Here is a 16,351-nt window from a genome sequence, read left to right on the forward strand (position 1 = left end):
GCTCCGTCATTACATTCTTGGTGTGATCCATAGATTTGTTGTTGACATGTTGTTTTTACTGCAAACGTTTTGACCTGAAAGTGTGAACTTTTGTATAATATTAATGTTTAACTTATTGTAAATTTCAATCTTAGATTTATATTAAAGTCGCACTGTCATTGTATAGGTATTTACACATAATGGACACATTTTATAGTGTATAAAATATTCCAAATGTGAAAATAACAACAATATATGTATTTATTAAAAGTATTTTATATGTTCATTCATCGACACTGTAGGTGGCGGTAATGAGGCTTAAGTGCTTCGTGCCACCCGCCATTCAAACAGTAGAACAAGGAAGTACACTGCTGTTCCAATTGAAGAATCGTGCTCGTGTACTCCCGTGCTTGGCAAGTATGTACTTCAGTCGTACTTCTCAAGTAAGCAAGTACATACTGGCATACTTGGGTATTGAGAAACGGCCCGTGTCTTGTGATTGGCCAGTATATTCAGCACACCCGCTCTCAGAAGCGCAGCTCCCCCCTCTGGAACGGTGGATGCACTGCTACTCATTATCAAAACATTGTTTTAACAGTGTTTAAAAATAGCCTCTTCACGACTCCCCGCCGCAGTCCCTTTTATGACTTTGACCCGGAGTCAGACCCAAAGTCAGAAGACACCATCGCTCGTGAAACACCTCCACAACGGACGTTATTCTTCTGCGGTTCAATGTACGCAACCCGGATGTGCCCGGACTAGTGCCCGGAGCAGGAGGATCTGCTGTTCAGGAGAACCGCTGTTTACATAACCGGACCAAGATTACAATAAAACACAGCGTTCTCAGCAGTGGCTGAAGTGTTTGTTTTGAACCTTCAGGGCTTCGTAAACAAGGTAATGACAGAGATACACACTAAAAAAACAGCGTTAATTTGAACTTCCGGTCTAGGTCCACTTTAAACACTTATTTATAGCAGTGTTTCTCAAACTTCTTCAGCAAACCTGACAAATTTGGCATCAAGTTTTGGCTAATGTAGATACTATATACATGGTGATTGGTGCGCCATACCACTCGTGATGGTCACAGCTGTGTGGACAGTGCGCAAAATGCAGACATTTTTTTGTTTTGCCCTGGTAGACAGTGAGTGATGCGTTGTCACTTTTCAACACCTGTGTGTTAAACAGCGGCATTTGCGACTTTACGCACAGGAGAAGCGCTCTTCTCATTGTACTGACTGTGCCAACCAGGCACCAGGAGGTTTTCCCTTACTCAAGTGAAGTAAAAAAAGTTATCTTTAGTGATGACCTTGCCCTTTTCTGTGTCTTTCCTGATCTTCCACACTTTCTGACATAGATTTGGTGTGCCGCTGGACAGTGTCATTACAAATGTATTTTGTCACTGGCTTTGCCACCAAACACGTTAGTCATCACCTTTGCAGCTGGTTTAACTTAACTTTCACCCATTGAGGCGAGGATGAGGTTTTCCACAGCGATCAAGAGGGCAGTTACGGCAGCAAGGTCACACTGACATAAACGGTTGCGGTCAGCAGTGATGCAAACCCGTCCACTGCACTCCTCGTGTCAGACAACACAACAAAAGAATCTTTTTTTGATTTGACATAGGCTACTAGTTGATTTGTTCCCAGATTTATTGAAAACAACACATATATGTCACAGGCAGTTTAAAAAACACTGAAATAAAAACACTGACATTTTACATTTTAAGACATATATACAACATAGTTATGTAACCACTTGGACCACTTGGCGGGCACTAACGGACCACCAGTCCGTTAGTGCCCGCCACAGAACACACTTTGAGAAAGGCAGTGTTACACAAACTTTTCCAACTTTTTGAGGGTTAATGCCGTTTCTCAATATCCTTAATTGTCCGTACTGGTCTGTACTTGTCTGTACTTGTGTACTTGTGAAAACGTCATCAACATCAGTCCAAGTTCTGTTCCAATTCTCAAGTACGGGAGCAGAGAGTTCTCTTACCCGGAAGTGTTCTCGCTCCGTCTGTTTACCAAGTATCGGGTGGTGACTTGAGAAAAGCCATGTATCCCAGAATGCATTTCAGTGGAACACACATCATTTGAGTTGAGAAATTAGTCATTTAGAATCCAAACACGTGTTTTGTGTATTAAGATATGACGTATTTATAGTTTGGATCAGCTCCGCCTCTGTGGACGCTCGGTGCTCACAGTGGCCGGCACAGAGCAGCGTTACCTCGGCCTGTCCTAATGAAATGATCCACTGGCTCAGACGGCTCCGTCATTAGATATACAGAGTGTGATCGATAGATTTGTTTGTATATTAGTTTGTATATTATTTATGTTTTATTTATTTTAAAGGTGTGTAGCGGGTCCCGGCTGGGTCCCGGCTGGCAGATATATAGATAATCTTAGATAACAGAATAATTCTCCTTTGCAGTTAAACCATCTCTTTACACACGTGAACATGACTGGACCAAACAAAATGGCGGACTGCCGCTGTGACCCATGAACTCGAATCCACCATCGCAGATTCATGCATCCTTAACTAAGGCTTATCTCAAACTACACATTAACTTTAGCTTAAACAGTTCAGAGATCCAATACACAAACAACTAATTTTCATACAAAATAATAACCCACAAATGCCCAGGAGCCAACAAAATAAACAGTAAATTGACTATGGCGCAGGCGGCGAACGCCATTTTACCGATTACACCACTCTCACGCACATATTTACACACTTAAAACACTTTTCACCAACAAACCACATATCACGGGGGATTCCAATGTAAAGTTATAAACATCTGAAGACACATAAAAGATTCATAACTGACCTGAAAGTTACACAGAAATCAGCGACGCAGGACAATTGTTGCTCATTCTTCATTCAACCGGATTATGAGCTCCAAATCCGTGACGCACTATTATGATTCCCAGTGACTCTACTCGTCAGTGCTGCCCCCTGCTGTCCATTCTGTGCAACAGCATGTCATTATGTGCTTCTCTGCAAACTGGCTACATGACAACATACAATACAGTTGCAATAAACCAGACGTGACTTAAAGGAAAGGAAACACAAATACATATTAACAAAATGATTACTTATTTTGTGAGTATCACAGGTGCATTATGTAATAAATCTAAAGCAACTGGTCATAAAATCCTCCTAATATGTCACAGAGACTCAGGAATAATGTTCATATAACAAACTGAACTCACCAACAACAACAGTACAGACAAAATATTTGCATTAAAAAAATCTTTTGTGGACCACAAATCCTGTTTTTGTTTTGAAATTATGTTTTGGCATGAAGCGCAAACTACTGCCGTCTACCAATCATTGCAGTCAGTAGAGTCTCAGCTGCAGAGCAATCACGGTTTGTAAGTTAAGTCTGAGCTACAATGGCGGTGAAAACGAAACCTAAAAGACCTCAGTATGAATGTAAAAAACGGAAAGATAAAGTTTGCGGCAAAGCGAGGGTCTATATAGGACATGCTTTTGAATGGTGGAGAGAGTTGAAAGCTGAGAGGAATTTCAAAACGGATGCAGAATTGGCTACTGTTCTCTGAGACAGGTAAGTTAAGCTTGACTTAGTTAGCATCATAGCTTGGATGGACATTTCTTATACTTTGAACTGTCAAGTAATAACGTTATTCATTTTGATCATAGAAACAAACATTAGCAGCAGAGCTAACGCTAGCAGCATTAGCACTGTCCTGGTATGGGCATCCGGTCTCCACTCGATGGAATGAAATCTTACGCTTGGCTTAGCGTAATTTCGGGAGCGCTACACTTATGCCTCAACCACCGTGGGTTCAAATCCCACTCCTGCCTCTATGATTCGTGTTCTCATAAACGTCGCAGGGTTAGTGCTCATAACCTGGTTTATTGATTAACAGCCAGAGGATGCGACAAGTCCACATACGGGTAAGCCCAATTTATAATCCTGTGTAAAGTGCTCTACGTAGGTTACGCAGAGCCCTCTGCGTCAACGGATAGCCTGTCGGAGAGCCACTGTGCGCACCGAGGGTCCACAGAGGCGGAGCTGATCACCGCTGACAACGTCGCTGCCAAACTATAAATAAGTCATATCTTAATACACACAGCACATGGCTCTAAATGGCTAAATTTCTCGCCTCAAATGATTAAAACTGCATTCCGGGATATGGAGGACCATACCTGACATATCAATAAATAAATAAATGCATAAATAAATAAATAAATACAGGAATAAATAAATAAATGCAACAATAAATGCATAAATAAATACACAAATAAATGCATAAATAAATACAGAAATACAGAAATAAAAAAAATAAAAAATATAGAAATGCATAAATAAATAAATAAATGCTTTATATTTATTTCTGTTCACCTACATTTATTTATTTATTTATTTCTGTTCACCTACATTTATTTATTTCTACATTTCTGTTCACCTACATTTATTTATTTATTTATTTCTGTGTCCGTATGTTAATGAGGTAGGAGGTCCTAACCTCAGTCAGACAGCATGATTGGTTACAGGAGTGTGCTCGATTTGGGTCTACTACTTCTGCCTGTGGCGCTGATTCCTGCTACACCGGGGATAGGGGGTGCTATAGTCCCGTCAAAAATCTTTGTAGCCCCAGTTAAGCCCCTCAAGCATTTTATTTTATATTTTATAAAATATAGAATATATAAATGTATATATTTTCTAAGTTAAAAAAACATTTAATAAGTTCACAAGTAGCCATTCTGTTCCAATCCAATCCCCGCGTGCGTGTTTGTGCTGCGTCTGTACCCCATTGATTAGTGTGTGTGTGTGTGTGTGTGTGTGTGTGTGTGTGTGTGTGTGTGTGTGTGCGTGCGTGCGCGCGCGCGCGTGCGTGCGTGTGTGTGTGTGTGCGTGCAGTGCGAACGAGCTTGCGCTAATGTTTAAGACGGGGGTGGACACTGCAAGCGCAGGTTCATAAACCTGAGCCGTCTCTCCGCTGGCACAGGTGTGGAGAGAAAAAATCCTGGCTGACTGGAGCTTATTTGCAACGTCAAAGGTAGCACGACTCGGGGTGGGAATCGTTTGCTCTTGTCTGGCTCTCCGATTTGACCAATCATGCTGTCTGACTGAGGTTAGGACCTCCTACCTCATTAACATATGGACACAGAAATACAGAAATAAATAAATGTAGGTGAACAGAAATGTAGAAATAAATAAATGTAGGTGAACAGAAATAAATAAATAAATAAATGTAGGTGAACAGAAATGTAGAAATAAATATAAAGCATTTATTTCTATATTTATGCATTTATATATTTATTTATTTATTTATGTCTGTATTTATTTCTGTATTTATTTATTTATTTATTTATTTATTTATGCATTTATTTATTTATTTATTTATTTATTGATATGTCAGGTATGGTCCTCCATACCGGGACACAGAAAAGTGATAAACGGCCACTGTTTTAATGTTATTCTGCTGCAACAACAACAACAGTCGTTCTCTCTCGGACGCCATTGCTCACTGTAGCTAAAAGCACAACAACCTTGCGTAGCGACCCCGACTGATTGGGCGGGAAATTGCAGTGCGTATCCGTCACCACGGTGGAGAAGTATGAAGGCTTGAGGGGTCTCCGTGGTTACGCAGTCGGATAACGCATTACGCAGTCGGAGAAGTATAATGTGGCCTTAACTGGCATTCATCACAACATTCACACGGTAACCTGTATACCTGAGTGTTTCTCACTACCAAGTCTGCATTGGCTCAATAAGCATAACAACAACACAGTGACTGATCTACATACAGTATCGAATAGAGAATGTGTTTTGTAGGTCTCTCTGTAATCACAATAAATAAATGATTACTTAGCAAACAAACGATGAATTTACAGTGTAGGATTTGTTGCTCACCATAGTCGCTTGTTGCTGACGGAGGATATGCGAACCGCTCTGGCAACCTCGAGTCTGGAGGGGAGGCAGATACGCCTCACCGCAGTATTTTGAATTTGAGTGTAGTAACCATTTTTGGCCACATTCTTACATTATATATGTATCTAAATATAATATGGACATGTATTTATGTGTGTGTATATCCATCCATCCATTATCTACCGCATTATCCTCCACCGGACGGTTGCGGGGGGTGCTGTTCCTTTCTCAGCTGACATAGGGCGATAGGCAGGGTACACCCTGGACAGCTCGCCCCTCCATCACAGGGCCACATATAGAGACAAACAACCATTCACTCTCACACCTACAGTCAATTTAGAGTGACCAGTTCACCTAATCCCCAAATCTGCATGTGTTTGAATTGTGGGAGGAAGCATGAGAAACACTGGGAGAACATGCAAACTACTAGCAGAAAGGCTCTTTGTTCCAACCTAGGCTTGAACTCAGGAACCTGTGTCTTGTTGCTGCAAAGGCGAGAGCGCTAACCGCTACACCAACCATGGGCCTGTGTGCGATATATACTGTATATATAGAGTACATATACATATATGTATGTATATACAGCCAATTGCTGTTCCAATTGAAGAGATCATAGTCGTGTACTCCTGTACTTGGCTAGTATGTATTCCAGTCGTACTTCTCAAGTATGTATCAAGTACATACTTGCATACTTGGATTGAGAAAGGGCCTGTGTCTGCAGCTCATATAGACTTATCCTGAACAGCAGTGTGTGTGTGTGTGTGTGGGTGTGTGTGTGTGTGTGAGTGTGTGTGTGTGTGTGTGTGTGTGTGTGTGTGTGTGTGTGTGTGTGTGTGTGTGTGTGTGTGTGTGTGTGTGTGTGTGTGTGTGTGTGTATGTGTAGGGGATGAGTTACCTGGAGGATCGTCACCTGGTTCATCGTGACCTGGCGGCAAGAAACGTCCTGGTGAAAACTCCAAATCACATCAAGATCACAGACTTCGGTCTCGCCAAATTGCTCACGTCTGACGAGAAGGAGTACCACGCTGATGGAGGGAAGGTGTGTGTGTGACTCTGAGTGTGTGTGTGTGTGTGTATGTGAGCAGTTAAATCTCACATACACCCCTCTGTGCTTCCTGTAGGTTCCTATCAAGTGGATGGCGTTAGAGTCCATCCTGCAGTGGAAGTACACTCATCAGAGCGATGTGTGGAGCTACGGTCAGTCAAACATGTTCCTGGATTAATCCAGGTTGAACATCCATGTTCCAGGGTTTAATCTGAAAAATAGAAAATCATGTTCCTGGGTTTAATCTGAAGTGAAAAAAAAAAAAAATTGGGGGGTTTAATCTGAAAAATCCATGTTCCTGGGTTTGTGACTCGGCAGGTGTGACCGTGTGGGAGGTCATGACCTTTGGTTCAAAGCCGTACGACGGGATTCCGGCCAGTGAGATATCGTCGGTACTGGAACGAGGAGAACGACTTCCTCAACCACCGATCTGCACCATTGACGTCTACATGATGATGGTCAAGTGTGAGTGTCCTGAAAGACACACTGATGATGATGATGATAATGATGATGATGAAGACCTGCCCTCTGGTCACTGACGTTGACCTTCTGTCGTCCTCAGGTTGGATGATCGAACCATCCAGTCGTCCCAGGTTTAGAGAGCTGGCTGTGGAATTTTCAAAAATGGCCAGAGACCCGTCCAGATACCTGGTCATACAGGTACATTTCTCACTGGTTCTGGGTCAAGGTTTTTCTCGTTGGTTGTGGGCCAGGGTTTTTACTTGGTTGGCTCTCTCAGACCATGTCACTGACGGTTCCTGACTGGTTTCCCAGGGCGACCTGCCTAGTCCATCGGACAGCAGGTTTTACTCTCGACTGCTGAGTGCTGACGACACGGAGGACATGGTCGATGCAGAAGAGTACCTGCTACCTTACAAAGGAATGGGTAACCATGACGACCGACCCTGCAACCCCACGGTACAGAGCCACAGATCCACTTAAAGAGTTGACGAGTGACTGTTTTTGCAGATGATGGATGTGTTTCTGTGTTTTTATCAGAACGGTGGAGTGGTCCGAGAAAACAGCATCGCTCTGAGATACATCACTGATCCCACTCACAACTCACTGGAAAACGACGACATCACTGGTCACGGTACGAACTCAACTCAGACTGATCACAAACCATCAATAAGCTCAGGGAAAATCAATAATTAGCTCATGTGTTTCTTTAGAGTACATGAACCAGAGCATGGGTGAGACCAGCTGCAGCAGCAGACTCTCTGAGGTCCGTAATCCCAACTATGAGGACTTGTGCCCGGGTTGGGGCGCTGCCTCGCTCCCACTGTCACAACGGGATCCCAGACCAGAATACCTGAACACCACGCAGAACTTTCTGCCCCTGGTGGCCAGCGACAGCCTGGACAACCCGGACTACCAGGCAGACTTCCTGCCTCAGGGCAACTCCCCCGCAAACACTTCCTTTACCGGTAACGGCAAGTTCCTTCCAGCGGCAGAGAACCTTGAGTACTTGGCTCAGGGTGCTGCATTGCACACTCCTGTCCGTTAGAGGGTAGCAGCAGCAGTCAGACCCTGCAGATTCAGACTGTGGACAGAGAAGCTCACGTTTGCATTAGGATCCAGGATCCAGACGAACTCGATTTCTGCATTTGTTGTGTCGTGTCAGTATTTGTGTGAATTTATTTGGAGGAAATACGAAAAACAAAGAGCGTGGAAATGAACAGTATTTAAAAATGTAAATGTAGCATTTGATAATTATGTCAAAGAAACATTGTATTATGAGCACAGTGATGTATTATGAGGTGTGAGCTTCTGCAGTTATTTTCCGTTTAGCACAAACATTTTAATATTTAACACAAAGTCTTACACAAACATTTAACGTTTACGTTGACTCTGAGCTAGCTTGTTCTTGTAGGGATATTAAGTGAAAATGCTAGCTGGCTAGTCACAAAAACCTAGTTTCTAACTGGCTGTTAGCTTTTTGTCCAGCTAGCCTGTTATTGTTTGAATAAATGATTGTTAGCTCATCCCGATATTAAGTAGGACGTGTCCGTTGACCCCGATGTTGTAATTTCACATCCTCAACTTGTGCAAACTCTGCTAGGTTCACCAGAAGGGGGGCATACAAACAATCTTTACGGTAAATACTAGATATTTCTTATAGTTAGTTACTTATATGTTAGTGCAGTGATTGCCAAGGTAACGATGTAAATATTAATGTTCACGTGATAATTGAGAAATAGTGTTTTTATTCGTCTAAAATATTCAGCATCCGATAACATTCTCTGGTCTTTTCTGTTGATGTACGAAGATAGAAGAAGATCGTCCGGAAAACCCAGAGCGAGGGGGTGGGCGGAGCCTGGCTCAATGTACGGAGCGACATTTCCTTACATACAGCGCCTCCTGCTGGACAGTTTCAGAAAGTTCAGTGACGCATGACTTGAAATAATTTGAAATAATGTGTTTGTGTTGTTCAGGATATTGAGCCAAACCCTGGATTATTAATCCCAGGATCATTTGTTTTTCCAAATTCAATTTAGAATCAAAAATCGCAAAATAAAGTTGTAAAAATTGTTACCTCATCTCATTCAATCAATAAAAAAATAAAACAGGAATATGACCGAACGCAATATTTACACTGCATTTCGTTTACATCGGAAGTCGGAAATGGGGACGATGTCACCCTGAGTTAACGCGCTCCAGTCCAAAAGTCGAAAAATAATCAAGCAAGCCACTGTTATCGATAGCAGTCGTTAATGTGATATTTCACTCAATCATCGTATTAACATGTTTACGAATAAAAATGGAAAAGTACGACGTGTACGACGAATTTTATTAAAAATATAATATAATATGATATATATATTATAAAAAAAACAAGACAGAAGTGAAATCAACAGTAAAAGTCACAGTGTATGTATCGTGGGCGGCCATCTTGGAAATCCTATGTAGGAGTCAGTCCTTAACCTTGGAAATTCCGAGATCTCAGGGAGAATGTTTGACATAACGTGAAAATAAAACAGTGAGGTAGCGATGAACAACCAGAGGAAACATTTGAGAAAATAAATATTTAGTGAAATTATTGAAATGAAATGTTGTCGCATTGAATGTTTTTGTTTTTTAAATGTGTCTTTTTTTCATTGTAATTGTTATTAAATGTGAGCTAACCTGCTAACCTGTTTATTGATTGATTGATGACAGGGACACTGATTCCTCTTTTTTATTAACTTTCATACAACTGACTGCAAAGCATACATCGCCATGGTAATTTATGCACCAGTGACCTGAGGCTAGCCACCCTGCTGAAAAAACCAGCTTAGACCAGCTTAGGATGGTTGATGGTTTTAGCTGGTTTTAGCTTGTCTTAGCTGGTCTTAGCTGGTCTTAGGCTGGTTTAGTTGGTTTACCAAGCTGGACAAGCTGGCCAGGCTGTTGTGTCAGTCGCTGGCCAGCTGGTATGGCGGGTCACCCAGTCAGGCTAAGCTGGTGTCAACCTGCCTGACCAGCAAAACCCGGCTGGTAGGCTGGAGTCAGCTGGTCTGTCTAGCTTGTCAGCTGGACAGACCAGCAAAACCCGTATGGTAAACTGGGCAAGCTGGTTGGATGGCCAGCCTCTTAGACTGACCAGGCTGGACTGGGCAAGCATGGCTCATAATTGTCATGATATGTATAAATAATACATCCTGATATATATATATATATATATATATATATATATATATATATATATATATATATATATATATATATATATATGCGTGTATATATATATAAATATATGTGTGTGTGTATATATATACATATATATATGTATATATATGTGTGTGTGTATGTGTGTGTAATAGGGAAGCCACAAGGCAGTGCTGGTTAGTAGATTAAAAGTTATGGCTAAAACCTACAACAGGTCTATTGTGTTTGCTCTACAAAAATATATCAAAACAATAATAGTCCCTCTTTCCCATGAAGAGGCAAAGGCAGGTTGAGAAAATGAATTCATGAACTATTGTTTTTAGAGGATTTACATGGACTGTCCTAATACCTGTGATCCATTCAAACCATGAAGAGCAATGCTTTTGAAGAGCAAAGAGCAAATATTTCCTCATATTTGTTTCACAGTTTATATATCAATGACACACCAATACTCTATAAAGTGATCGGTGTGGTCAAAGAGAAAAAAATATCATTATTTTGGCACATGTACTTTATGTGCCAAAAAACTTCAAAACTTGATTGGGTCAAAATCCATCAACGTTGTCTGTGCGTCAAACGTCACACACGTCATCACGTCGACAGAAGATGACGCAACACACACCTCGCCAGGTTCTGAAGACCGCGAAGCGCGAGCCACCACCGGGGAACCGTACCGGCGAAGGAAAACGGGAACAAAAGGTCTGTGCACACTACATACGGTATATAATTCACACTTTGTGTTGCGTTTTCTATTAAAGTAGTATATTTATATTGTCGAGGCTGGTGGGTTGGTTTGGATAACAACGTAGCTAGCCATTAAGCCGCTAGCATGGAAGCTCACAAGCTATCGTCTCCACCGGAACGTCTCTCTCGTCGCGGGCTAAATATCCCGAAGTCATGTAACGTTAACTCAATTTACTTTATTATTTATGTATGCAATTTATCACCTACACGTACACACACGTACACAGACACACGCACACACACATACACATTCGTACACACACGCACAGACACACGCACACACACATACACATACGTACACACACGCACAGACACACGCACACACACATACAGTTTTGAGGTGAGTTCGGAGTGGGATTCCGTGGGGGGGGGGGGGTGTAAGGGGGTATGTTTCGGCGTTGATGGCAGACTAAGCGCAGAGTTGGGAAGGCTGTATATTATGTATGTATGTGTATATTACATATATATATACATTCATATATATATGTATGTATATATATATATGTATGTATATATATACAAGGGGTATGTTTCGGCGTTGATGGCAGACTAAGCGCAGTTATGGGATGGCTGTATATTATGTATGTATGTGTATATTACATATATATATATGTATATGTGTATATATATACACATATATATATATATTGAATGCATTGCTTTTGGCATGGTGATATCTGAATAGTTAATATAGAGCTGAAACAATCTATTGCTAAATTAATCGTCAACTATTTTGATAATCGATGAATCGGTTTGAAGCTTTTTTCATTATTAAAACAAGATTTCTGATTGTTTTAGTTTCTTAAATGTGGATATTTGCTTTGTTTCTTTGCTCCACATAACAAATAAATCATTAAAACTGAATTGTTAAGGTTTGTGGAAAAAAACAAGACATTTTAGAGCATCGTCATTTCCAGGTTTGACAAACACTGATCATTCCTTTTTTGTATAAATTCTTATTAAATATAATTTCCTTTTTTTTTTCCCCATAGGTGGGCTGCACACATTTTCAGAACATGTTTATTGTAATGATAGACCCTCAATCAATTTGTGGCTTCTTAGGTCAGTTCAGGTCTGAATCCTTTATTTAATGGTTTTCTATAATGTGAGCTATATGCCATAACCATTAAGACAAACAAAAAAAGTTTGGAATATTTTGTTATGTGCAGTGAAAGGTAGTTCAACTTTTTGAATTATAAATGCACTGAATCTTTTCCAAATAGTAATCCTAACAAAGTCTCATTGTTCTTGTGGGCACCAGGAAAATGGTCCTCACAATGTCTAGTTTTAATTCTACTATAGTTGATAGACATTTGGTTCTTACTCACTCACATTTGCTCTCTTGCATTCTTTCTTCGTTTCTTTTTTTTTTTAGCCTGGAACAAACATGGTGGAGTATCTTCATGAGGCCAGATCCAGACCCTACACCTATGTCCTGACACTGGGGAATGACAATCACAATCCATCTCAGGCTTTTACTATTGTTGCCGGAGAGGCTTTGGAGCATGATTCAGGCCATTGATGTCTGCTTTAAGGCAATTTCATCTTCGACATTGAATATCCAAAGCAGTGTAAGCATGTGTGGGAATTCCTACAGAGCGCAGTCTATAAAATGCCAGGAGGGGAGTCCAAACAGGTGAAGTTCCTTCAGACAAGAGTACTTGCGTGCAAGTAGAGCTAACTACCTTTTCTAATTTAAAAGCTGTTCTTGAGGCCAACAGGTGTTGATTGTTGACTTATTTTATTGTTTGTGTTCCAGTGTCCTGAAATATGCTGAATTTGATTTTATATTGTAGATAATTTTCAATAAATGTTTTCCAAGATTCAAGTGTTTATTGCATAATATATGCTTTGCGTGACCAAACTCTGACCAGCTTAACCAGCTATACCACTGTGACCGGCTATACCACTGTGACCAGCTTAACCAGGTATGGTGACCAGCTATACCACTGTGACCAGCTTAACCAGCAATGGTGACCAGCTAGACCACTGTGACCTGTGAATGGACCAGCCTAAGCTGGACCATTGTGACCAGCTTAACCAGCTAAAGTGTCCAAAACCCCTCCAAACCAGCTTAGGCTGGTCAGGCTGGTCTGCCAGCCTGACCAGCCTGGTCAATCTAAGCTGGTTTTTTCAGCAGGGCAGGAATAGCAACATAACCCAGCATAATCCCTAATCCTGGTTTCATTCAACAGGCCCCTGGTGTTTATGACAAACACACACACACGTGCACGCTCTCTCTCTCTCACACACACATACACAAACACACACACACACACACACACAGTTACTCACGGTGATGGCATCAATCTCACTTTTCTCTTCTTCCTCAGATCATGTTACTTTTTCTGTGGGCGGAGTCAAACCACTGAGTCATTCAGCTAAAGCTAGTCGATTAGCATAAGCAGGTGGCACAGTTTCGTTGTTAGTTCGTTCAAACCGGAAGTGACCGCTTTGTCACGGCCACGTCAGTTAGCTGTTAGCACTTGACACAGAGATAAACCGCTTCCGGTCAAGTTAACGTTGCACACGTTTGTATTAACCTGTTTAAAGATTTTCAGTCAGGTTTTAGATTACATCATAGCACAGACACAGCACTAGCTAAAGTTAGTAATGACCTTCTCTTGGCCTCAGATAATGGTCTAGTCCAGGGGTGTCAAACTCATTTTCACTGAGGGCCACATCATCATAATGGTTGCCCTCAAAGGGCCAGATGTAACTGTAAGACAGAATAAATGTAACTACATGTAAACGCACCCGCAGAAAAAGACTTTGAAGCACGGCTATTTCTTCAGCCACAATAAAGCTAGCTTTCACTGCCGTATTGGTTTTTGGTTATGGCTTTTGTGAACACTTTCTGCTGCCATCGCAGTTTGCCTTTTAATTCTTTGACAATTTGTTGTTTTTCTTGAAGGCTAACTTTGGCATACTTGGCTCCTTGTTTGGTGTCAAAATGCTGACGTAGATTGTACTCTTTGAAGACTGACATGGCCTCATAACACAAAAGACATACCGGTTTTTCTCCTTGAAGCGCAAACATGTATTCACCTTCCCATCTTTCTTGAAACTGCCTTCCATCTGCATCAATCTTTCTATTCCTGGACATTTTGGGATCATGTGTGGATATTTCAATTTCAATTTCATTCGTTGCATGAAACAATGATACACTGCAAACTAGTGGCGGGATGCCGTCACTGCATTGTGCGAAATGTAGTTTATGGTCAACACACGCCTTAAAGCAGCATAGACCTCGCAGGCCACATAAAATGATCTGGCCCCGGGCCTTGATTTTGACACATGTGCCGTACAGTTTAGAATTCAATTTAAAATCCTCCTCCTTACATACAAATAACTTAATGTTCAGGCCTCTTCATACCTGAATGACCTAGTTTTATCTTATCACCCTAACAGATCACTTCCGTCTCAAAACTCAGGCCTAACTTGTGGTTCCCAGAGTGTGTAAGAGCAGAATGGGAGGCAGAGCCTTCAGTAACCAGGCTCCTCTCCTGTGGAACCAGCTCTCACTGACAGTTCAGGAGGCGGACACTCTCTCTGTATTTAAAGTTAGACTTCCTATGGTGCATGCACACTCACTCTTTCACACTCAGGGTATGAATATGACTACATTATATGTCATTAACCTTGTTCTTTCTTTCCCTAGTTTGTGTTTTTCCTTCCTTTCCTCTCTCTCTCTCTCTGTGTCCTCATCTTGCAGGTTGCAGGATCCAGATCCAGTTTTGAGGTTATTATTATCATACATATCATCACCGTTATTATGATGCTATCATTAAAAGTCAGTATCAGTATAATTTTTATCAATCTCTGCTGCTGCTTATATAAATGACTGTAGTTCTATAAACATGTCATGACTGACTCTAACTGTCCTGTTTACATTTATAACATGATACAGTTGTATATCTGCTCCTTGTCTCTTTCTTCTGTCTCTACCTCCCACCTCTCCTCTGTCCCCCATTTTTCCTTTCACCCCAACCGGTCGAGGCAGATGGCTGCACATCTTTGAGTCTGGTTCTGTCAAAGACTTCTTCTTCTGTTAAAAGTTTTTTTCACATGTTGGGTTTCTCTGCTCTGCATGATGTTGTCTATGTACAGAGCCTTGAGATAATGTATGTTATGATTTGCGCTATACAAATCAAATTGAATTGAACTGAATTGTATGTACATTTGCCAGAGGTGAGGTATCAGACTACAGATTTCATATTTTATATCACTGCATGTCTCCTTTTAACACATGGCCACTGTCCAACACAATCTTAAATCTTAATGACACAGGCACCAGTTCATGCTCTTATAGCAGACAAAGTCAAAGAGATGAAAAAATATGGAACTGAGTTTGACTCGAGGTAAACTGCATAGTTTAGGAAACAACAGTTTATATCCCCTCATGTATCTGAGTGTCAGAGTGTCAGTTATCAGTGAGATAAGGCAGCCTCAGCATCAATAGCCTCCAGGTGATGTGACCTAAATACTCCAAATCAGTGCAGAAACATAGTACTAGACTGCCTACTCAAGACACAACTCTTTTTATTCCATTTAAATACTTCCCAATTTTTTAATAGTATTTTTTTTAAATGTAAATATTAGCATTTTAGCTCAATAGCTTCCAGGTTATTTCAGCTGCTGGCCCAAAATCAGTGCAGGATCACATTTGCTTGATGAGACACACCTCTTTATTTATATAAAAATCTTTAAAAAAACGGAAGTTTCTACACGCTGCAGTAAGCTAGCCAAACGCACTGACTTTCCCAGTTGTCTTATTAGTATTTGCCATAGTGTTGGCTGTAAGGGCACACTTGAAATTTAGAGATGGCTGCCGTGACCGCAGTAGAGTACGCCAGAGGTTTGTAACTGTTGAATGAAATTAACAACACGATCCAAAGTGATGTATCCCTTGCACCGAAACAGACTACAAGACTCCAAAATACGTTTTAAATGTGTTTCAGACACAACCTGACTGTGACGACTTGCAATTAAGAGCAAGTAGAGTCCCAGGTTAAAATAGAGCCGAACTA

General features: G+C 41.1%; 1 protein-coding gene across 1 annotated transcript in view; it reads left to right on the forward strand.

Moving 5' to 3' along the window:
* The window catches only part of LOC310937531 (melanoma receptor tyrosine-protein kinase-like), a gene marked incomplete at its 5' end in the record, with an annotated part of 31,151 nt that extends 22,409 nt beyond the window's left edge, over positions 1 to 8,742 (forward strand). Inside the window, 7 exons of the mRNA XM_083901814.1 lie at positions 6,768 to 6,923; positions 7,006 to 7,081; positions 7,248 to 7,394; positions 7,492 to 7,589; positions 7,704 to 7,847; positions 7,929 to 8,022; positions 8,102 to 8,742. Of these exons, the coding sequence (XP_083757940.1) occupies positions 6,768 to 6,923; positions 7,006 to 7,081; positions 7,248 to 7,394; positions 7,492 to 7,589; positions 7,704 to 7,847; positions 7,929 to 8,022; positions 8,102 to 8,436 (1,050 nt within the window). The 3' untranslated portion in view covers positions 8,437 to 8,742. The remainder of the gene's footprint in view (positions 1 to 6,767; positions 6,924 to 7,005; positions 7,082 to 7,247; positions 7,395 to 7,491; positions 7,590 to 7,703; positions 7,848 to 7,928; positions 8,023 to 8,101) is intronic.
* Between the last annotated feature and the right edge of the window lie 7,609 nt (positions 8,743 to 16,351).

This window comes from Microchirus variegatus, assembly GCF_963457635.1.
Source record: "Microchirus variegatus genome assembly, chromosome: 15".
Lineage (NCBI taxonomy): Eukaryota > Metazoa > Chordata > Actinopteri > Pleuronectiformes > Soleidae > Microchirus > Microchirus variegatus.